The sequence below is a fragment of the Balaenoptera borealis genome (genome assembly GCF_965194805.1).
Source record: "Balaenoptera borealis genome assembly, chromosome: 11".
NCBI classification, from domain to species: domain Eukaryota; kingdom Metazoa; phylum Chordata; class Mammalia; order Artiodactyla; family Balaenopteridae; genus Balaenoptera; species Balaenoptera borealis.
Window position 1 is genome coordinate 8,870,915 of NC_138868.1, and position 23,254 is coordinate 8,894,168.

The 23,254-nt window shown below is 37.3% G+C and overlaps 1 protein-coding gene and 2 long non-coding RNA genes across 4 annotated transcripts in view; 2 read left to right on the plus strand and 1 right to left on the minus strand.

Annotated features, from left to right (window-relative positions):
- The window catches only part of LOC309606696 (solute carrier family 22 member 10-like), a 234,399-nt gene extending 212,614 nt beyond the window's left edge, over nt 1-21,785 (minus strand). For both annotated transcript variants that reach the window (XM_082344115.1, XM_082344114.1), the window contains exons 1-2: nt 11,100-21,785; nt 9,967-10,070 (exon numbers count right to left, since the gene is read on the minus strand). In XM_082344115.1, the coding sequence (XP_082200241.1) occupies nt 9,967-10,070; nt 11,100-11,501 (506 nt within the window). In that variant the 5' untranslated portion in view covers nt 11,502-21,785. The remainder of the gene's footprint in view (nt 1-9,966; nt 10,071-11,099) is intronic.
- Nucleotides 1-23,254, plus strand: part of LOC309606754 — a 308,111-nt gene that overhangs the window by 82,896 nt on the left and 201,961 nt on the right. The window lies entirely within an intron of this gene.
- LOC309606750 lies at nt 315-6,119 on the plus strand. Its single transcript, XR_014232040.1, has 2 exons — nt 315-5,722; nt 6,059-6,119. It is a non-coding gene; the product is annotated as an uncharacterized lncRNA (long non-coding RNA).

Here is a 23,254-nt window from a genome sequence, read left to right on the forward strand (position 1 = left end):
TTTAGGTCTTCTCTAATTTCTTTCAACAACGCTGTATAGTTTTCAATGTGCAAGCCTTTTACATCCTAGGTTAAATTTATTTCTAAGTATTTCATTCCTTTAGAAGATGATGTATGGGTAATACATTTCCTAATTTTCTTTTCAAATTGTTCACTTCAAATATATAGAAAAACAACTGATTTTTGTGTGTTCGTTTTATACCCTGCAACTTTGTTAAATTCGTTTATTAGTTCTAATGAATTTCTTGGGCATTCTTTGGAATTTTCTATATATATATGATCATGTCATATATATATATATATATATATATATATATATATATATATATATAATTATATTCTTATTCTTCCTTTTTACTTTGGGTAAATTTTATTTCTCTTTCTCTCTAATTGCTCTACATAGGTTTACAGTATGATGTTAAATAACAGCAATGAAAGCAGACATCTTTATCTTTCTCCTTATCTTAGTGTGAAAGTTAATATTCTTTCACCATTGACTGTAGTGATAGTTGTAGCTTTATTCCTAAACACCCTTTAAAATATTGAGGAAGTTACATTTAATTCCTATATTATTTTCACCAAGAAAATTGTATGATTTTATAAAATGCCTCCTATGCATCAGTTGACATTATATAGGTTTTTTTCCTTCATTGTATTGATGTGGTATATTATATTGGATGATTGTCTTATGATGAACCACCTTTGCAGTTCTGGGATAAATCCTATTTGTTTACGGTATATAAACATTTTAATATGTAGCTGGATTCAGTTTGCTTGCGTTTTGTTGAATATTTTTAGGTGTATATTCAGAGGGGATATGGCTCTGTAACTTTCGTTTTTCTGATGTCATTATCTAGCTTTGATATCATAAGAACACTGGTATTATAGTATGAGTTAGGAAGTTTTTCTCCTCTTCTGTTTTATGGAAGAGTTCAAGAAGTATTGGAGTTGGATTCAAGATAACAGAGTAAAAGGACGTGCACTCACTCCCTCTTGCAAGAGCACTGGAATCACAACTAACTGCTGAACAATCATCAACAGGGACACACTGGAACTCATCAAAAAATATACCTCACATCCAAAGACAAAGAAGAAGCTGCAATGAGATGGTAGGAGGGCCGCAAACAATAAAATCAAATCCCATAACCACAGGGTGCGTGACTCACAAACTGGAGAACAATCATACCACAGAAGTCCATGCACTGGAGTGAAGGTTCTGAGCCCCATGTCAGGCTTCCCAACCTGGGGGTCTGGCAATGGGAGGAGGAATCCCCAGAGAATCAAACTTTGAAGGCTAGCAGGATTTGATTGCAGGACTTTGACAGGACTGGGAGAAACAGAGACTCCACTCTTGGAGGACACAAACAAAGTAGTGTGCACATCAGGACCCAGGCAGAAGGAACTGTGACCCCATAGGACATTGAACCAAACATACCTGCTAGTGTTGGAGGGTCTCCTGCAGAAGCCAGGGCTGTGGCTCATCACGGAGACAAGGACACTGGCAGCAGAAATTCTGGGATGTACTCCTTGGCATGAGCCCTCCCAGAGTCTGCCATTAGCCCCACCAAAGAGCCTGTAGCCTCCAATGCTATGTCATCACAGGCCAAACAACCAACAGGGAGGGGACTCAGCCCCACCAGTCAGCAGACAAGCAGAAAAGTTTTACTGAGCTCTGCCCAAAAGAGCAACATCCAGCTCTACCCACACTAGCCCCTACCATCAGTAAGCTTCCACAAACCTCTTAGATAGCCTCATCCACCAGAGGGCAGACAGCAGAAGCAAGAAGAACTAAAATCCTGCATCATGTAGAAGGAAAACCACATTCACAGAAGGACAGACAAAATTAAAATGCAGAGGGCTACGTACCAGATGAAGGAACAAGATAAAACCCCAGAAAAACAATTAAATGAATTGGAGATAGGCAACCCTCCAGAAAAAAGAATTCAAAATAATGATAGTGAAGATGATCCAGGACCTTAGAAAAAGAATGGAGGCAAAGATCAAGAAGATGTAAGAAATGTTTAACAAAGACCTAGAAGAATTAAAGAACAAACACCTAGAAGAATTAAAGAACAAAAAACAGAGATGAACAATACAATAACTGAAATGAAAAAAATACACTAGAAGGAATCAATAGCAGAATAAATGAGGCAGAAGAACGGACAAGTGACCTGGAAGACAGAATGGTGGGAATCACTGCCATGGAAAGAATAAAGAAAAAAGAATGAAAAGAAATGAAGACAGCCTAAGAGATGTCTGGGGCAACATTAACAAACCAGCATTCACATTATAGGGGTCCCCAAAGGAGAAGAGAAAGAGAAAGGATGCAAGAAAATATTTGAAGAGATTATAGTCGAAAACTTCCCTAACATGGGAAGGGAAATAGCCATCCAAGTCCAGAAAGCACTTGGATGATTGTTCATCCAAGCCAGAGACTCCCAAGCAGGATAAACCCAAGGAGAAACATGCCAAGACACATAGTAATCAAATCGAAAAAATTAAAGACAAAGAAAAATTATTGAAAGCAACAAGGGAAAAATGACAGATAACATACAAGAGAGCTCTTATAAGGTAACGGCTGATTTCTTAGCAGAAAATCTACAAGCCAGAAGGGAGTGGCATGATATATTTAAAGTGATGAAAGGGAAGAACCTACAACTAAGATTACTCTAGCCAGCAAGGATCTCATTCAGATTCAACAGAGTAATCAAAAGCTTTACAGACAAACAAAAACTAAAAGAACTCAGCACCGCCAAACCAGCTGTACAACAAATGTTAAAGGAACTTCTTTAAGTGGAAAACACAAGAGAAGAAACGGACCTACAAAAACAAAACTAAAATAATTTTTAACATGGTAATAGGAACATACATACTGTTAATTACCTTCAGTGTGAATGGATTAAATGCTCCAGCCAAAAGACACAGGCTGCCTGAATGGATATGCAAACAAGACCCATATATATGCTGTATACAAGAGACCCACTTCAGACCTAGGGACACATACAGTCTGAAAGTGAGGGGATGGAAAAAGATATTCCATGCAAATGGAAATCAAAAGAAAGCTGGAGTAGCAATACTCATATCAGACATAATACTCTTTAAAATGAAGAATGTTATAAGAAACAAGGAAGGACACTACTTAATGATCAAGAGATTAATCCAACAAGAAGATATAACAATTATAAATATATATGCACCCAACAAAGGAGCACCTCAATACATAAGGTAAACGCTAACTGCTATAAAAAGGAAATCTACAGTAACACAATAATAGTTGGGGACTTTAACACCTCATGTACAGCAAAGGACAGATCATCCAAACAGAAAATTAATAAGGAAACAAAAGCTTTAAATGACACAATAGACCAGATAGATTTCATTGATATCTATAGGACATTCCATCCGAAAACAACAGATTACACTTTCTTCTCAGGTGCACACGGAACATTCTCCAGGATAGATGACATCTTGGGTCACAAATCAAGCTTCAGTAAATTTAAGAAAGTTGAAATCATATCAAGCATCTTTCTGACCAAAACTCTATGAAATTAGAAATAAATTGCAGGGGGAAAAAAGTAAAATACACAAACACATGGAGGGTAAACCATACATTACTGAATAACCAAGAGATCACTGAAGAAATCAAAGAGGAAATCAAAAAATACCTAAAGACAAATTACAAAGAAAACACCATGATCCAAAACCTATGGAAAGCAGCAAAAGCAGTTCTAAGAGGGAAGTTTATAGCAAATATAATCCTACCTCAATAATCAAGAAAAGTCTCAGATAAACAATCTAACCTTACACCTAAAGGAACTAGAGAAAGAAGAACAAACAAAACCCAAAGTTCGTAGAAGTACAGAAATCATAAAGATCAGAGCAGAAATAAATGAAAGAGAAACAAAGAAAACAATAGCAAAGATCAATAAAACTAAAAGCTGGTTCTATGAGAAGATAAACAAAATTGATAAATATTTAGCCAGACTCATCAAGAAAAAGAGGTAGAGGACTCAAATCAATAAAATTACAAATGAAAAAGGAGAAGTTACAACAGACACTGCAGAAATACAAAGCATCATAAGAAACTACACCAATTCTATGCCAATAAACTGGACAACCAGGAAGAAATGGACAAATTCTTAGAAAGGTATGACCTTCCAAGACTGTACCAGGAAGAAATAGAAAATATAAACAGGTAAACACTACAAAAAAAGAAAATTGCAGACCAATATCACTGATGAATACAAATGCAAAAATCCTCAACCAAATACTAGCAAACAGAATCCAACAACACATTAAAGGCATCATACACCATGATCAAGTGGGATTCATCTCAGTGATGCAAGGATTCTTCAATATACACAAATAAATCAATGTGATTCACCATATTAACAAATTGAAAAATAAAAACCATATGATCATCTCAATAGATGCAGGAAAAGCTTTTGACAAAATTCAATACCCATTTATGATAAAAACTCTCCAGAAACTGGGCATAGACGGAACCTACTTTAACATAATAAAGGCCATATACAACAAACCTATAGCAAACATCATTCTCAATGGTGACAAATTGAAAGCATTTCTTCTAAGACCAGGAACAAGACAAGGATGTGTACTCTCACCACTATTATTCAACATAGTTTTGGAAGTCTTAGCCACAGCAATCAGAGAAGAAAAAGAAATAAAAGGAATACAAATTGGAAAAGAAGAAGTAAAACTGTCACTGTTTGCAGAGGACATGATACTATACATAGAGAATCCTAAAGATGCCACCAGAAACCTACTAGAGCTAATCAATGAATTTGGTAAAATTGCAGGATACAAAATTAATGCACAGAAATCTCTTACATTACTATACACTAACAATGAAAGATCAGAAAGAGAAATTAAGGAAACAATCCCATTCACCTTTGCAACAATAAGGATAAAATACCTAGGAATAAACCTACCTAAGGAGGTAAAAGACATGTACTCAGGAAACTGTAAGACACTGATGAAAGAAATCAAAGATGACACAGATGGAGAGATATACCATGTTCTTGCAATGGAAGAAAAACTAGAAATAGACTACCATATGATCCAGCAATACCACTTCTGGATACATATCTGAAAAGAAAAAATACACCATTCAAAAAGATAAGTGCATACAAATGTTCATAGCAGCATTATTTACAATAGAAAAGATATGAAAGCAACCTAAGTGTCCATCAACAGATGAATGAATAAAGAAGATATTATATATATATATACATATATACATACAATGGAATATTACTCAATGATAAAAAAGAAGGAAATTCTACAATTTGCAAAACTGTGGATGGGCCTACAGAGTATTATGCTTAGAGAAAAAAGTCAGACAGAAAAAGACAAATACTCTGTGTTTTCATTTATATGTGGAATCTAAAAAATAATACAAATGAATTATGTAATTATACAGAAACAGACTCACAAACTAGTGGTTACCAATGGGGAAAGGGAAGGGCGGGGGAGGCAAGATAGGGGATGAGATTAAGAGACATAAACTACTATGAATAAAATAGATAAGCCACAAGGATAAATTGTAGAGCACAGATAAATGTAGCTGTTAATTTGTAATAACTTTAAATGGAATATAATCTATAAAAATATTGAATCACAATTTTATGTACTTGAAACTAATACAATACTATAAATTGACTATATTTAAACTTTTTTAAAAAGACCTGATAATTTCACAGGTGAATTCTTTTTTTTTTTTTTTTTAAACTTTGGGTTTATTTTATTTATTTATTTATTTATTTATTTATGGCTGTGTTGGGTCTTCGTTTCTGTGCGAGGGCTTTCTCTAGTTGTGGCAAGTGGGGGCCACTCTTCATCGCGGTGCGCGGGCCTCTCATTATCACGGCCTCTCTTGTTGCGGAGCACAGGCTCCAGATGCGCAGGCTCAGTAATTGTGGCTCACGGGCCTAGTTGCTCCGTGGCATGTGGGATCTTCCCAGACCAGGGCTCGAACCCGTGTCCCCTGCATTGGCAGGCAGATTCTCAACCACTGCGCCACCAGGGAAGCCCCACAGGTGAATTCTTACAAACATTTGAAGAAGAATAAACACCAACTCTTCTCAAACATTTCCAAAACACTGAAGAGGAGAATACAGTCTCAAACTCATTTTATTTATTTATTTATTTTTTAAAATTTAATATCTTTATTGAAGTATAATTACTGTACAATGTTGTGTTAGTTTCTGCTGTACAACAAAGTGAATCAGCTGTATGTATACATATATCCCCCATCCCCTCCCTCTTGAGCCTCCCTCCCACCCTCCCTATCCCACCCCTCTAGGTCATCACCAAGCATCGAGCTGATCTCCCTGTGTTATGCAGCAGCTTCCCATTAGCCATCCATTTTACATTTGGTAGTGTATATATGTCAATGCTACTCTCTCACTTCGTCCCAGCTTCCCCTTCCCCCTGTGTCCTCAAGTCCGTTCTCTATGTCTGCATCTTTATTCCTGCCCTGCCACTAGGTTCATCAGTACCATTTTTTTAGTTTCCATACATGTGTACTAGCATACATTTTCCTGTTGTTTTTCTCTTTCTGACTTACTTTACTGTGTATGACAGACTCTAGGCCCATCCACCTTACAAATAACTCAATTTCGTTCCTTTTCATGGCTGAGTAATATTTCATTGTATGTATGTGCCACATATTCTTCATCCATTCATCTGTCGATGGACATTTAGGTTGCTGCCATGTCCTGGCTATTGTAAATAGTGCTGCAATGAACTTTGTGGTACATGTATCTTTTTGAATTATGGTCAAACTCATTTTAGAAGACCACCATTTTCAAGATATCAAAATCAGATAAGGACACAACAAGAAAACTACAGTCCAACATCTCTGATGAATATAGATGCAAAGAGTTTCTCATCAAAATAATAGCAAACCAGGGCTTCCCTGGTGGTGCAGTGGTTGAGAATCCGCCTGCCAATGCAGGGGACACGGGTTCGAGCCCTGGTCTGGGAGGATCCCACATGCCGCAGAGCAACTGGGTCCGTGAGCCACAACTACTGAGCCTGCGTGTCTGGAGCCTGTGCTCCGCAACAAGAGAGGCCGCGATAGTGAGAGGCCCGTGCACTGCGATGAAGAGTGGCCCCCGCTCGCCACAACTAGAGAAAGCCCTCACACAGAAATGAAGACCCAACACAGCCAAAAATAAAGAAATAAATAAATAAATTTATTTTTAAAAAATAAATAAATAATAGCAAACAAAATTTAACAGCACATTAAAAGGGTCATACAATATGATGAAGTGGGATTCATCCCTAGGATGCAAGGAGTTCAACATATGGAAATCAGTACACGTGATACACTATATTAATGGAATGAAAGTTAAAAATCATATGATCATTTCAAAAGATAAAGAAGAATCCAGAATTGGGCGATTGGGATTCACATGTATACACTGATGTGTATAAAATTGATGAATAATAAGAACCTGCAGTATAAAAAAACAAACAAACAAAACAACTAATACTAAACTTTCATTGGATTATTTGTACGGAAATACGTTAATATAAATGTTTCAGACATTATGTGAAATTTCTAAAAATCTTATATGTTCTGCTATAATGTTATAAGTCATAATTCTAGTTATTACTTTAAAATGTATATCTCAGAAATAACTAAATTTCCTTGTCAATTGCACTACTATGAACTTTCATCAAATCTTTAACTGTGGTCATTTTTAAGTCTTTTGTCGTTTACAGACAGTTCTGGGTGTACTCTGATGCTTTTGCAAATATGTTCCTATAAAAGGGTTTCATCCTCAAGGAATTCATAGAAAAGACTCTGACAAGTACAGGTTTCTGGTAACTGTACTGCTGAACTGAATGAATGAGCATTTTCAGAACTCTAATGAAAAACTGATGAACTCATAAAAGTGCTAACAAAAGATCAAGATGAAAAAAAAATTAATTACATGGGACTGAGTGAACTGATGAGGATGATTATAATTTTTGTGACTTTCTGTTTGAATTAAAAAAAAAATCCCACAAGGACTCAGAGGCAAAGAATATACAAATCAATTTTCACTGCAAAGTAAAGGAGCTGTTACAGTGGAGGATTACTGGACTGAATGTCAATATTATGACATAGTATGAGTGTGTTTCATGTTTGGTAATTGCAATAATTGTTGCTTTTGTTGTGGTCATCCATTTACACTGCTTGGTGTCAGTCTATTTATCTCTTGTAAAAATAAAATACAGTGTGTGTGTGTGAAAAAAAAGATAAAGAAAAATCCATTTACATAATACAATATCCTTTCATGATAAAAATGCTCAATTAATTGGGTGTAGAAGGAACATACCTCGACACAATAAAGGTGATATATGACAAGCCTTCAGATAACATCGTACTCAGTAGTGACAGTTTGCAAGATTTTCCTCTAAGTTCAAAGGAATAAAGGGAGCCCACTCACACCACTCCTATCAGCATAATCCTGGAAGTCCTAATCAGAGCTATCAGACAAGAAAAAGAAGTAAAATGCATGCAAATGGGAAAGAAGGAATTATATTCTTTTTGTTACAGATGATATGAACTTGTATATAGAAAACCCTGAAGACTCAACCAAAAACTTTGTTAGAACTTATCTACAAATCCAGTACAGTTGCAGGAAACAAAATCAACTTATGAAAATCAAACACATTTCTATATACCAACAATGAAATATCTGAAAAGGGTAATAAAAGAAACAATCCCATTTACTATAGCATCAAAAACAATAAAATGATTAAGGAGATGAAAGATCTGGACACTGAAAAAAACGAGATGATGAAAGAAATGGAAGTGGACAAAAATAAATGGAAAGAACTCATGTTCATGGATGGGAAAAATTAATATTTTTAAAATGTCCACACTACCCAGAACCATCTATAGATTCAGTGCAATATCTATCAAAATTCCAGTGGCATCTTTCACAGAAACAGAAAAAAACTGTCCAAAAATTTATATGAAATCACAAATGAACCCAAATAGTCAAAGCAATCCTGACAAAGAAGATCCAAGCTAGAAGCAGAACATTGTCTATTTCAAGCTATATTACAAAGCTATAATAATCAAGAGTATGGTACTGGCATATAAAGAGACACATAAACCAATAGAACAGAATCATGATTCGAGAGGTGACACATTCGGAGTCCACAATTTTCAGCTGTAAGATTAAAGGATGTTAGGCTTACAGATGACAAGGGATACTTTCCCCCATGGGAGACTTGAGTATGTGGCAGCCGTGCTGGTCCTCTTACTTTTGGATGACCCCTGCCAGGCACAGGATAACCCAAACTTATCACTCCAAAAATTATGACTCCTGAGTTCTATAGATTAGTTACCTTATATTGTTGAAAGTATTACCTCTAATGAGGCTTTTTTTCTCTTACAAAATTACACATACAGATTATAGCCACAATTAGTTCTAATTCAACTTCAGTACCATCTCACTGAGCACACAAATTTTATAGAAATCAATACTAATTACAGTGGGGTAACCATGATATGAGGACTAATGTGAGAACCCACAAGCATTTAGCTCACTGAATCCTTGGGAAAGGCCTACAATGCTGTTTCTTCAAACAGGCAGAACCTCCTGTCTTGAAGCACCTTTCTCTCACTTCCCATTGGTAACTCCTTCTCACCTTTATAAATGAAGTTTATGGTAACTCACCTCTAACTACTATTCTGAAATGCACCCAGATCTTATGAAGAGGTCATTTCTGTGTCCAGTACAGAGAGCTCTGTGGCAACAAAATGACATTCATCACAATGATTCTAATTCTGCATTTCCATCTATAGCTCCCTTGGAACCAAGGCAACCCACAACGGTATAAATTGTATATTGGTACTCAATAAAGAATCTTTATGAAAGAATTAATCATAAACTGTGAAAACACCACAGAGGAATGGCAGCAGTGATCTGGAGACACTCACCTGTCTGAGAGATGGCCGTATATGAGGCCCCCCACCAGCATTCCAGCCATGAATAAGGATTGAACCACTGGTTTCTGTGACTGATAATCACATACAAGGTCCCACTGGAAGAGAAGGAAACCAGCACAGAGGAGCTTCACAGCATCTTTTAACACTCGATGTGCACTCACTCCAATAGCCCTCAGTGAACACGTCCTGTGATTTCCTTTACTACATCTACTCATCTGTATCATTCATGTCTCAGCTTAAGCATGGCTTTCTCTAGATCCTCAGCTCACTCTCCCAGGTTATACCAGGGCCAATCTTTATATTGACTGAGCACTGCATACCTCAGTGGTTCTCAATCTTTGTCACACATTGGAAAAATTGAGGTTTGTTTATTTTTTTTAATCACTGATGCCTGGATCACGCCTATAGTGAAATACATTCTGATTTGTTTCTCTGACAATCAGTCAGGAAATGGAAATTTTTAAATTAATTAATTTATTTATTTATATTTATTTTATTTTATTTATTTATGGCTGTGTTGGGTCTTCGTTTCTGTGCGAGGGCTTTCTCTAGTTGCGGCAAGTGGGGGCCACTCTTCATCGCGGTGCGCGGGCCTCTCACTGTCGTGGCCTCTGTTGTTGCGGAGCACAGGCTCCAGACGCGCAGGCTCAGCAATTGTGGCTCACGGGCCTAGTCGCTCCGCGGCATGTGGGATCCTCCCAGACCAGGGCTCGAACCTGTGTCCCCTGCATTGGCAGGCAGATTCTCAACCACTGCGCCACCAGGGAAGCCCAGGAAATGGAATTTTTAAAAGTTAATACAAATATTTTCAATTGCAACTAGACTGAGAACAAGTGACCAAGAATAATTTTTCACACATTATATTAAGTATGTCCTTGTCTAAACGTCAATATTCACATTAAATTTTAAGCTTTGTGATAGTAAAATTCATACCCAGTTTATTGATTTCATCATCCTCAGTTGTAATGTAAGTGTTTGGCAATTAAAAAGATAAACAATCACTGAAAGAATAAAAGAGAGCTGGTTATACTATCTACTCAGTAACTGAATATTTGAACAGTGCCTATTTATGTTATTCTAAACACCCACACCATGTACTCAGAAGAGGTAAATGGGGCCTTTACCTCAGTCACGATGGTGGAGGAGAAGGAGCTTCGGTCATACACCCAGCCATCCACACAGGGCTCCGTGTCCAGGTCAGTCATGTTGGGGAAGGTCCCGTTCAGTTGAAGGAGCTGCCACTGGGGGAGGAGGAAGCGATGACATTTCTCTGGTTTCAAGTTAGAATCCAACGGGATGAAGATTCTCAGGAGGACATCAGGGCTGAGGACCCCAGTGTCATTATCAGAGACAGTGTCATTATCAAGGATGGGGACCCAGCAGCGATGACCAGGAATGGCGGCAGTGAAGTTCTCCAGCAGTATGTGACAGGCTGCTATCATGACCGGAGGAAGAACGAGAACCATCTGAATGATCTGGAATTTTCCCAGGCCACCAACTTCATTCAGGAGCTCCTCAAAGGCCATCGTGAAGAGGCAATTTTCAAGAAAACTCACAATGAATTTGTAGAGATAAGTTCAAAGGGAGAAAAATGTTTCCTTTCATTAACTCACACTAAATCTATGTGACCTCACATCAGTTTCTCATCAATGGTTCTCGTCACTTCGCTACTGCACCAGAACATTGGAAGCAGTTTCCCCAATCTGTCTGGAATCACGAGGTATTAGTTTTTTAAGTAAAGTCATAGAGAAAATTATTTACCAAAGATACTTCTATCTGATGAACATTAAATCTGTTTAAAGGTTTACTCACTTAACGTGCTTCTTCTCAGTGATTCTGTAAAATCAACATTGGACTTTGGCATGTACATGGTCTCTAAATAATCTAAAATATGCCTGCTACAGTCTTCAGTCATTTCCAGAAAATGGAATTTGAGAGACACAGAAGTGAATGCTTTATGATTTTTCTGGGGAAAGAACAGAAAGCAAGTGTTTTTCTTGTTTATACTGACTTTAAATTACAATATTTAACAAAATATAATCCTTTGTTTCTAATTAAAGCATAGTGGAATATGGTGCAATTACTACCTTTTAGCAACTGATATTGTGCTTCAGTTTCAGTCACACCCAGAACTCAAAATAATTGTAAATTCCTTCAGATAGAGATACTGGAGAAAGACAGAGGTGAGCTCACCTAAGGATTTATCTTCTGAGGTTTTCCATTACAGAATATATTAAGGATCTTTTATGTGCTACTGGTCAGAATCCTGATGAATTGGCCATTTTATCAAGATGCTCCTGGCCTCTTTACATCTAGTAATGCTTCTCGATTTCCAGTATGTATTTTACTTATATTAATATAACAATTCCAGATTTCTTATGCTTACAGTTTACATGCTACAACTTCCAATCTGGTATACTTTTAATTGAAATGTTTATTGATATTATTGAAGATTCACATGCAGTAGCAAGAAAAAATATAATGAGAATCTACGTGCACTTCACTCAGTTTCCCCCAATAATAATATTTATAAAATTATAGTATAATAATCACAGCTAAGATATTGAGAGTGACACAGTCTACTGATCTTATTCAGATTTCCCCAGTCAGGTTTTCCTGTACTTGTGTTTGTGTGTGCATGTAATTAGAACTGTATAGTTTTATCACCTGTAGCTTCCTGTGCCCACCGCCATAGTCAAGATACTAAATAATTCCCTCTCCACAGGAAATCCTGTTTTAGTACTCTTATAAATGTACCACCAACCCTTGCTCCTGTCATTCCCTTTCCTACCTTTAGCATCTAGTGATCTGTTTTCCATTATTTAACCTCTGTCATTTAAAAGTTGTTATAAAGAGGGGAGGGATCAAAATGGAGTGGGAGGATGTGGAGCTCACCAATCCTTAACACACATGAAAAATACATCAACATGTGGAATAATTCTCACAGAATACTGAATGGAAACTGTCAGAAGAACTCCTATACAAACAAAGCTGCAAGAAAGATTTCCACATAACAGAGGAGGACAGAAAAAATGCCTATGGTCAGGATCCCAGCCCTGGAAAGGGATCTTCAAGTAAGAGAGAAGTTTTGCAGGGGCAGACCCTCACCCTGAGGAGCTATCTGGTTGAGTCACAGCCTGTACATCGCAATCTGGGTTCCTGCGTGGATGAGACAAGACCTCTTGGTGGCTGGGAGAACCTCTGGGACAGATAGATGAGCTGGAGGAGCCTTGACCCTACACACAAGGAGAGCACACATTTTGGCTCCAATAATCAGGGTGGACAGAACTTTGAACTGGCAGCTACCGCCTTGCTGCACTCCCCAATCTGAGGGGGCAAACATCCCACCCCCACTCACTCCACAGCACATCTTACTGCTGGATCTGGGGCAGAGAGGTCCTGGGAGAATACTGCCAGTGAGACAGCCCATATACCTGACAGAAGTGCAGCCACCTCAATTCCTGCAGCCATAGCGCCCTGACCCCAAGCCCCAGTCTAGTGAACGCGCCAGCCTGGCCACTCCACACCACAGCCTTGCACTAGATCTGGGATGAACACATCAGGGAAAAGGATGGGGTGCATCTGAGTGGAGCTGTGGACACCAACACAGGCAGCGCTTCAGTTCTCTGTGAGCACACGGACCTCAATTGCTTCCATACTCCCCTCTTTTTGGGCAGGGCATGCACTCAAGGGGAAAGAAACCAGATGGAACCTGACTTTCAGAGCTTCTACTCCAAAATCTGGGGAGCAGACCCGCCCATGAGAGCATGGTGATAGGCATGGAGAGGAGAGGAATTCCTGCCTCACTCTGGACTGGCTTTAGATCCCCCAAAACCAGCCGCACCAACCTGAGAGAAGACATGGCTAGCCTCCATTACAAACCAACCCTTGAACCAAAGATATTGGACACACACGGTCTACACCAGGATGCTCCCATCTAAAACACCCCTTCAACAGCACAATATATAACTGTTTCCCCTAAATTCACAGAGATAGAGAAAGTTAAGTAAAATGAAAATTCAGAGGAACTACTCCTAATTAAAAGAACATGAGAGATCCTCTGAAATAACAAAGCAGACCTCACCAGTCTATTACAAACCCAGTTCTAAAAGGAGGTAATAAAGATGCTAAAGGAATTAAGAAAAAATATCAATAGAAACACAGATCACTGTAGCAAGGGACTAGAAACTATATAATAACACTTATCTGTTATTACAGAATATTGAATATAGTTCCCGGTGCTACAGAGTAGGTCCTTGTTTGTTATCTATTTCATATATAGTAGTGTGTATATGTTAATCCCAACCTCCTAATTTATCTCTCCCCCCACCCCCTTTCCCCTTCAGTAACCATAAGTTTGCTTTCTATGTCTGTGAGTCTCTTTCCGTTTTGGAAATAAGTTCATTTGTATCTCTTTTTTTAGATTACACATATAAACGATGTCATATGATATTTATCTTTCTGTCCAGTTTACTGCACTTAGTATGACAATTTCTAGGTCCATCCATTTTGCTGCAAATGGCATTATTTCATTTTTTTTATGGTTGAGTAATATTCCATTATATATATGTTTATATACATACATATATATATGTTTATACACATACATATCCATTCATATGTTGATGGACATTTAGGTTGCTTACATGTCTTGCCTATTGTAAATAGTGTTGCTATGAACATTGGGGTGCATGTATTTTTTCAAATTATGATTTTCTCCAGATATATGTCCAGGAGTGGGGTTGCAGGATAATATCGTAGCTCTTTTAGTTTCTTGCAGAACCTCCATACTGTTCTCCATAGTGGCTGTACTAATTTACAATCCCACCCACAGTGTAGGAGGGTTTCTTTTTCTCAACACTCTTTTCAGCATTTGCTATTTGTAGACATTTTTGATGATGGCCATTCTGAATGGTGTGAGGAGATACCTCATTGTACTTTTGATTTGCATTTCTCTAATAATTATCGATGTGGAGCATCTCTTCATGTGCTTTTTGGCCATCTGTATGTCTTCTTTGGAGAAATGTCCATTTAGATCTTGTGCCCATTTTTTTGATTGGGTTGTTTGTTTTTTGATATTGAGCTGTATGTGTTGTTTGTATATTTTGGAGATTAATCCCTTGTTGGTTGCATCATTTGCAAAAATTTTCTCCCACTCTGTATGTTGTCTTTTTATTTTGTTTATGGTTTCCTTTGCTGTGCAAAACGTTTTAAGTTTAATTTGGTCCCATTTGTTTATTTTTGTTTTTAAATCCATTACTCTAGGAGGTGGACCCAAAAAGATATTGCTGCAATTTATGTCAAAGAGTGTCCTACCTATATTTTCCTCTAGGAGTTTTGTGGTATCCTGTTGTACATTTAGGTCTTCAATCCATTTTGAGTTTACTTTTGTGTATGGTGTTAGAGAATGTTCTAATTTCATTCTTCTACATGTAGCTGTCCAGTTTTCCCAGCACCACTTATTGAAGAGACTGTCTTTCCACCATGGTATAGTCTTGCCTCCTTTGTCTTAGATTAATTGACCATAGGTGGTGGGTTTATCTCTGGGCTTTCTATCCTGTTCCATTGATCTATATTTCTGTTTTGGTGCCCATGCCATACTGTTTTGATTGCTGTATCTTTGTAGTATAGTCTGAAGTCAGGGAGCCTGATTCCTCCAGCTCTGTTTTTCTTTCTCAAGATTGCTTTGGTTGTTGGTGGTCTCTTGTGTTTCCATATAAATTTTAAAATATTTTGTTCTTGTTCTGTGAAAAATGCCATTGGTAGTTTGATAAGTATTGCATTGAGTCTGTAGATTGCTTTGGGTAGTATAGTCATTCTGAAAATATTGATTCTTTCAATCCAAGAACACCATATATCTTTCCATCTGTTTGTGTCATCTTTGGTTTCCTTCATCAGTGTCTTATAGTTTTCAGAGTACAGGTCTTTTGCCTCCTTACGTGGGTTTATTCCTAGGTATTTTATTCTTTTTGATGTGATGGTAAATGGGATTGTTTCCTTAATTTCTATTTCTAATCTTTCATTGTTAGTGTATAAAAATGCCACAGATTTCTCTGTATTAATTTTCTATCCTGCTGAATTACCGAATTCATTGATGAGCTCTAGTGGTTTTATGGTACATCTTTAGGATTTTCTATGTATAGTATCATGTCATTTGCAAACAGTGACAGTTTTACTTCTTCTTTTCCAGTCTGAATCCCTTTTATTTCTTTTTCTTCTCTGATTGCTGTGGTTAGGACTTCCAAAACTATGTTGAATAACATTGGCAAGAGTGGACGTCCTTGTCTTGTTCCCGATCTTAGAGGTAATGTTTTCAGCTTTTCACAATTGAGTATGATGTTAGCTGTGGGTTTGTCATATATGGCCTTTATTATGTTGAGGTTGGTTCTCTCTATGCTCACTTTCTGGAGAGTTTTTTTTTATCATAAATGGATGTTGAATTTTATCAAGAGCTTTTTCTGCCTCTATTGAGATGATCATATGGTTTTTATTCTTCAGTTTGTTAATGTAGAGTATCACACTGATTGATTTGTGGATATTGAAAAATCCTTGCATCCCTAGGATAAATGCCACTTGATTATGGTGTATGATCCCTGTATTGTATTGTTGAATTCGGTTTGCTAGTATTTTGTGGAGTATTTTTACGTCTATGTTAATCAGTGATATCAGCCTGTCATTTCCTTTTTTTTGTGGTATCTTTGTCTGATTTTGGTATCAGGGTGATGGGGACCTCATAGAATGAGTATAAAAGTGTTCCTTCCTCTGCAATTTTTAAAAATAATTTCAGAAGGATAGGTGTTAATTCTTCTCCAAATGTCTGATAGAATTCATCTGTGAAGCCAGCTGGTCCTGGACTTTCGTTTATTGGGAGTTTTTAAATCACAGATTCAATTTCAATACTTATAATTTGCCTATTCATATTTTCTATTTCTTCCTAGTTCTGTCTTGGGAGAGTGTACCTTTCTAAGAATTGGTCCATTTCTTTTAAGTTTTCCATTTTATTGGCATGTAGTTGCCTGTAGTACTCTGTTATGGTCTTTTGTATTTCTGTGGTGTCTGTTGTAAGTTCTCATTTTTCATTTCTAATTTTACTGATTTGGGCTGTCTTTCTTTTTTTTCTTTTTTCTTTTTTTTTAAACAATCACTGGGGATAATTTTTTTTTAAAGTGTTCATTCTATTTTTTTTTATTTACTTATTTATTTATTTATTTATGGCTGTGTTAAGTCTTCATTTCTGTGCGAGGGCTTTCTCTAGTTGCGGCAAGTGGGGGCCACTCTTCATCGCGGTGCGCGGGCCTCTCACTATCGCGGCCTCTCTTGTTGCGGAGCACAGGCTCCAGACACGCAGGCTCAGTAATTGTGGCTCACGGGCCTAGTTGCTCTGCGGCATGTGGGATCTTCCCAGACCAGGGCTCGAACCCGTGTCCCCTGCATTGGCAGGCAGATTCTCAACCACTGCGCCACCAGGGAAGCCTTTTCTTTTTTTTCTTGATGTGTCTAGCTAAAGGTTTTTCAGTTTTGTTTATCTTATCAAAGAACCAGCTTTTAGTTTCATTGATCTTTTCTATTGTTTTCTTAGTCTTTCATTTATTTCTGCTCTGATTTTTATGCTTTCTTTCCTTCTACTAACACTGGGTTTTGTTTTTATTTCTCTATTTGCTTTAGGTGTAAGGTTAGGATGGTTATTTGAGATTTTTCTTTTTTTCTGAGGTAAACTTGTATCACTATAAAGTTCCCTCTTAGAACTGCTTTTGCTGTGTCCCATAGGTGGTGGATTGTCATGTTTTTGTTTTCATTTGTCTCTAGGTATTTTTTAATTTCCTCTTTGATTTCCAAGTGATCCATTTGTTGTTTAGTAGCATATTGTTTAGGCTACATGTGTTTGTGTTTTTCACGATTTTTTTCTTGTAGTTGACTTCTAACCTCATAGCCTTGTGGTTGGAGAAGTTGCTTAATATGATTTCAATTTTCTTAAATTTACCAAGACCTCCTTTGTGGTTCAGCATGTGACCAATTCTGAAGAATGTTCTATTTGCACTTGAAAAGAATGTGTATTCTGCTGCTTTTGGATGGAATGCTCTATAAATATCAAGTCTATCTGGTCTAATGTGTCACTTAAGTCCTGTTTCCTTATTGATTTTTTTTTTTGGGGGGGTCTGGATGAACTTCCATTGATGTAAGTGGGGTGTTAAAGTTCCCCCACTATTATTGTGTTACTGTCAATGTCTCCTTTTATGACTGTTTGTATTTGCCTTATATATTGAGGTGCTCCTATGTTGGGTGTATATATATTTACAGTTGTTATATCCTCTTCTTGGATTGATCCCTTGATCATTTTGTCATGTTTTTCTTTGTCTTTAGTTTTAACAGTCTTCATTTTAAAGTCTATTTTGTCTGATATAAGTATTGCTACTCCACCTTACTTTTGATTTCCAATTGCATGGAATACCTTTTTCCATCCCCTTACTTTCAGTCTGTTTGTGTCTCTAGATCTGAAGTGGGTCTCTTGTAGACAACATATATACGGGTCTTGTTTTGTATCCATTCAGCCAGTCTATCTCTTTTATTTGGAGCATTTCATCTGTTTACATTTAAGGTAATTATCCATATATATATTCTTATTGCCGTTTTGTTAATTGTTTTGGATTTGTTTTTGTATGTCTTTTTTTCTTCCTTTCCTCTTTTGTTCTCTTCTCTTGTGATTTGTTTGGATTCGTTTTTCTTTTTTGCGTGTATATTATAGATTTTTCATTTGCAGTTACCATGAGGTTCTGATATAGCAGTCTATAAGTATACAAGATTGTTTTACATTGCTGATCTCTTAATTTGAAATGCATTTCCAATATGCTGCATTTGTATTCTCCTCCTCTCATGTTTACTGGTTTTGATATCATATTTGTGTGTGGATGATTGCCTGCCTTTACTGCATGTTTGTCTTTATTGGTGAGCTTTCCCATTTTGTAATTTTCTTGTTTCGAGCTGTGGCCTTTTGTATTTCACTTAGAGAAGTTCCTTTAGCATTTGTTGTAAAACTGGTCTTGTGGTGCCAAATTCTCTTAGCTTTTGTTTATCTGTAAAGCTTTTGATTTCTCTGTCAAATCTGAATGAGAGCCATGCTGGGTAGAGTATTCTTGGTTGTAGTTTCTTCCCTTTCATTACTTTAACTATATTGTGCAACTTCCTTCTGGCCTGCAGAGTTCCTGCTGAAAAATCAGCTGATAGTCTTATGAGTATTCTGTTGGATGTTATTTGTTGCTTTTCCCTTGTTGCTTTTAATATTTTCTCTTTGTCTTTAATTTCTGTCAGTTTAATTGCTACGTGTCTTGACGTGTTGCTCCTTGGGTTAATCCTGTATGGGACTCTGTGCTTTCTGGACTTGGGTGAGTGTTTCTTTTCCCATGTTAGGGAAGTTTTCAGCTATTATCTCTTCAAAAATTTTCTCAGGTCCTTCTCTCTTCTCCTTCTGTGACCCCTATAATTCGAATGTTGTTGTGTTTGACATTGTACCAGAGGTCTCTTAAACTATCCTCATTTCTTTTCAATTTTTTTCTTTATTCTGTTCTGTGGCAGTCTTTCCACCACTCCATCTTCCAGCTCATTGATTTGGTCTTCTGCCTCATTTATTCTGCTATTGATTCCTTCTAGTGTATTTTAAATTTCAGTTATTGTATTCTTCAACTCTGGTTATTCTTTGTATTTTCTAACTCTTTGCTAAAAACTTCTTGTAACTTCTCACTCTTTGCATTCATTCTTTTCCTGAGTTCTTGGATCATCTTTGATCATTATTCTGAACCCTTTCTCAGGTAGATTGCCTATCTGCACTTCACTTAGTTGTTCTTCTGGTGTTTTATCTTGTTCCTTCATCTGGAACATATCCTTTTGGCGTCTCATTTTGTTTAAAATTGTATTTGCATTTTGTGTATGTAGTAGCTTAGTTACATTTCTTGACTTGGAGAAGTGGCCCTCTCTAGCGGATGTCCTATGTGTCCCAGGAGTACAATCCTTTCTCATCAACCTAGGGCCAGGGACCAGCTGGCCCCAGGGTCGTCTCTGACCTGTGTTTGCAAACTCAGTGCTATAGGCTGAAGGATTGTAGTTTTCTTGCTTCTGGTGTTTGCCTCCTGGTGGGTGAGGCTGGTACCTACCCACTGGTGGGTGGAGCTGGGTCTTGTCCCTCTGGTGGACAGGGCTGTGTCAAGTGGCGTGTTTAGAAGTGGCTGTGGGCTCAGGAAGTCTTTAAGCAGCCTGTTTGCTGATGGGTGGGGCCTTGTGCTGACCCTGTGGTTTGTTTAGCCTGGGGCATTCCTGCACTGCTTTCTTTCAGGTTTCAAGGTGCATTTAGTCAGAGACCAGAGGAAGTATGCTTAGTCTCTCATCCCCAGTATCAGAGCCTTCCTCCTTCCTCCTTTCTTAAGGAAAGCTCTGTACTATGAACTAGTAATAACTGTTTAATTTTTGTGTATATGGTGTATATATGAGTGTCTTTTAAAAAATTGTTTTCTGTAGATAAGTAAGTTCTATAATTAAATTTTTAAAAAAGGAAAAGTAAAAACTTGGACAAGATGGAGATGAACAAAACTCATAAAGTTTAGTAACCAGAGAAAGAGGGATGTTGAAGAGAGAATAGAGATATTCATAGAAGCCAAGTCTTTGAGTAGATGTGGGGAAATGAGATTCCTTAAAAAATGAAATGTTTGGCTTTGGTCAGGAGAAGGTCATGCTGTGCAAATGAAAAAATGCAGCGTTTGTGGTAAAGACATGTGTAAAAATGAGGTCTCCTCTGTTATTTTTCCCCTTATTGAGATAACTAACTGGGTGCCCATCAGGTAGTACACCTGTAGGAGAAGCAGTGTTGTAAGTCTCAGGAGAGAGGACTGGGTACATAAACTGGAAGACTGGTCCTGCTCTAAAGTCAGGGTTAAATCATCCTGCAAATATAGTAGAATTGCCAGGGAATTCCAAGGATTCACTTTGTAGTTACAGTCTCACATTTACTGGGAAAAATGAGCAACCACAGTCAGTGACTTGAGTCCAAAGTGCAAAATGGAGAGAAGTTACTTCAAACCACATACCTGAGTTCACTGAGTTGTGTAGGTGACACGTGGCAGTTTCAAGGAGCACAGATGGGATGGGATTGACATCTTGCTCAGCAACCTCTTCCCCTGCCTGCACAACTCCATGCACTTCCCAGTCTCACAGAGAAGGGTCCTGTGTAGAGAAAGGCCAGTCTATTCAAAATTTTTTTTCAGGGAGGGGGGATATTCAGGGAGCCTTTGGGTGATCCCTGGCCTTAGAGTAGATGTCCCCAGAGGGGCACTTTGGCAGGATAAGGAATGCGAGCTTGATTCAAGGAGGGGTCTGATGAGTGCCTAAGGAAGAGGGGTCAGGGTTAGGAGGGGCTGTTGAGCCTCCACAAGCTGAAATGAGTAGTTGTTGGAAGAAGTAGGTCTATTGCCAGCTTGGCCAGGACTTGCCATAAATTGGGTTCTGGAAGGTCCCAGCTTTAGATTCATAGAGGCAGGAAGGGGTGGTGAGATGGGGCTCCTGTAAGTCCCACAGCCCCATTATAGAAAACTACTTCTTTCCCCTAGGACAAGGAAATTTGCAAATATACACAAATAATCTTTTCTTCCCACTATGGAAAATAGTTTTTTTATTTTCTTTCACTATAGAATTAAAAATTCTTCACAGAAAAAGTTGGAAATAAAATTTTACTTCACAAAAGATCTAGGCTGTATTAACACACATAGATACTAATGTTAATATTTTGGCTAAATATATAGACATTTATTTCTCACTGTAAGAATAGTGTCCTGTTATACATTTTGGGTTTTTCCTCATTTCCTAACTTAACGTTGTTTTTTCCCCCTCTTCAATGCATACAGTTATCCTTTGTAATAACAGAAGTGGAAGCAGTTTGGATGGATATATTTGAATTTATTAAATCAGAAAATTAAGGTCGTTTTCAGTTTTACTTTGAAACTTTCATTTATGAACAGCCTAATACATGCATTCTATTCCTTTTCATTATTTATTTCTTTAAGGTTAAGTTCTTCCCATTCAGTTTCTAAAATAAAGGTTATGCCCTTTAAATTTAGTTGTATTTTTAAAATAGCCTCATAAAGATTGTGCCAAATTATACTACAGCAAGTATCCCCAGAAATTTTGGTTTTCCCACATCCTCTATAATACTGTTCGACTTTAATCTGATGAACCTTATAAGTTTTAAGTGACATAAAAATTTTAATTTTCTAATTTTGTTATTATTGAGTTTGACCATCTTTTCATATTTTTTAGTCTCTTGCATTTCTCTCAGTAACTGCTCAGTGTCCCTTGAGCAATTTCTTTAAAACTCCAGTGTTTATTATACTTCTTTCCTTAAAAAGACTCATGATGTTAGAAAAAAAAATAGACTCTATAAATGTTACAAAGAGTTTTATAATTAATTGTTTGCTTTTAGCTATTAAATTATTACATTTCACTAAACATGTTTTTTAATATATATGAAATATAAATTTTATCTTTTAATTTTTCAAAATTCTTTTTAATTTTTTTCTTTACATCTTTATTGGAGTAAAATTGTTTTACAATCTTGTGTTAGTTTCTGCTGTATAACAAAGTGAATCAGCTATACATATACATATATCCCCATATCTCCTCCCTCATGCAACTCCCTCCCACCTTCCCTATCCCACCCCTCTAGGTGGACAAAAAGCACCAAGCTGATCTCCCTGTGCTGTGTGGCTGCTTCCCACTAGCTATCTATTTTACATTTGGTAGTGTATGTATGCCCATACCATTCCCTCACTTCATCCCAGCTTACACTTCCTCCTCCCCATGTTCTCATGTCCATTCACTACATCTGTGTCTTTATTCCTGTCCAGCTCCTAGTTCTTCAAACCCCACCTTTTCTTTTAGATTCCATATATATATGTTAGCATACAGTATTTGTTTTCCTCTTTCTGACTTACTCCACTCTGTATGACAGACTCTAGGTCCATCCACCTCACTACAAATAACTCAATTTCGTTTCTTTTTATGGCTGAGTAATATTCCATTGTATATATGTGCCACATCTTCTTTATCCATTCATCTGTCGATGGACACTTAGGTTGCTTCCATGTCCTGGCTATTGTAAATAGTGGTGCAATGAATATTGTGGTACATGACTCTTTTTGAATTATGGTTTTCTCAGGGTATATGCCCAGTAGTGGGATTGCTGGGTCATATGGTAGTTCTATTTTTAGTTTTTTAAGGAAGCTCCATACTGTCCTCCATA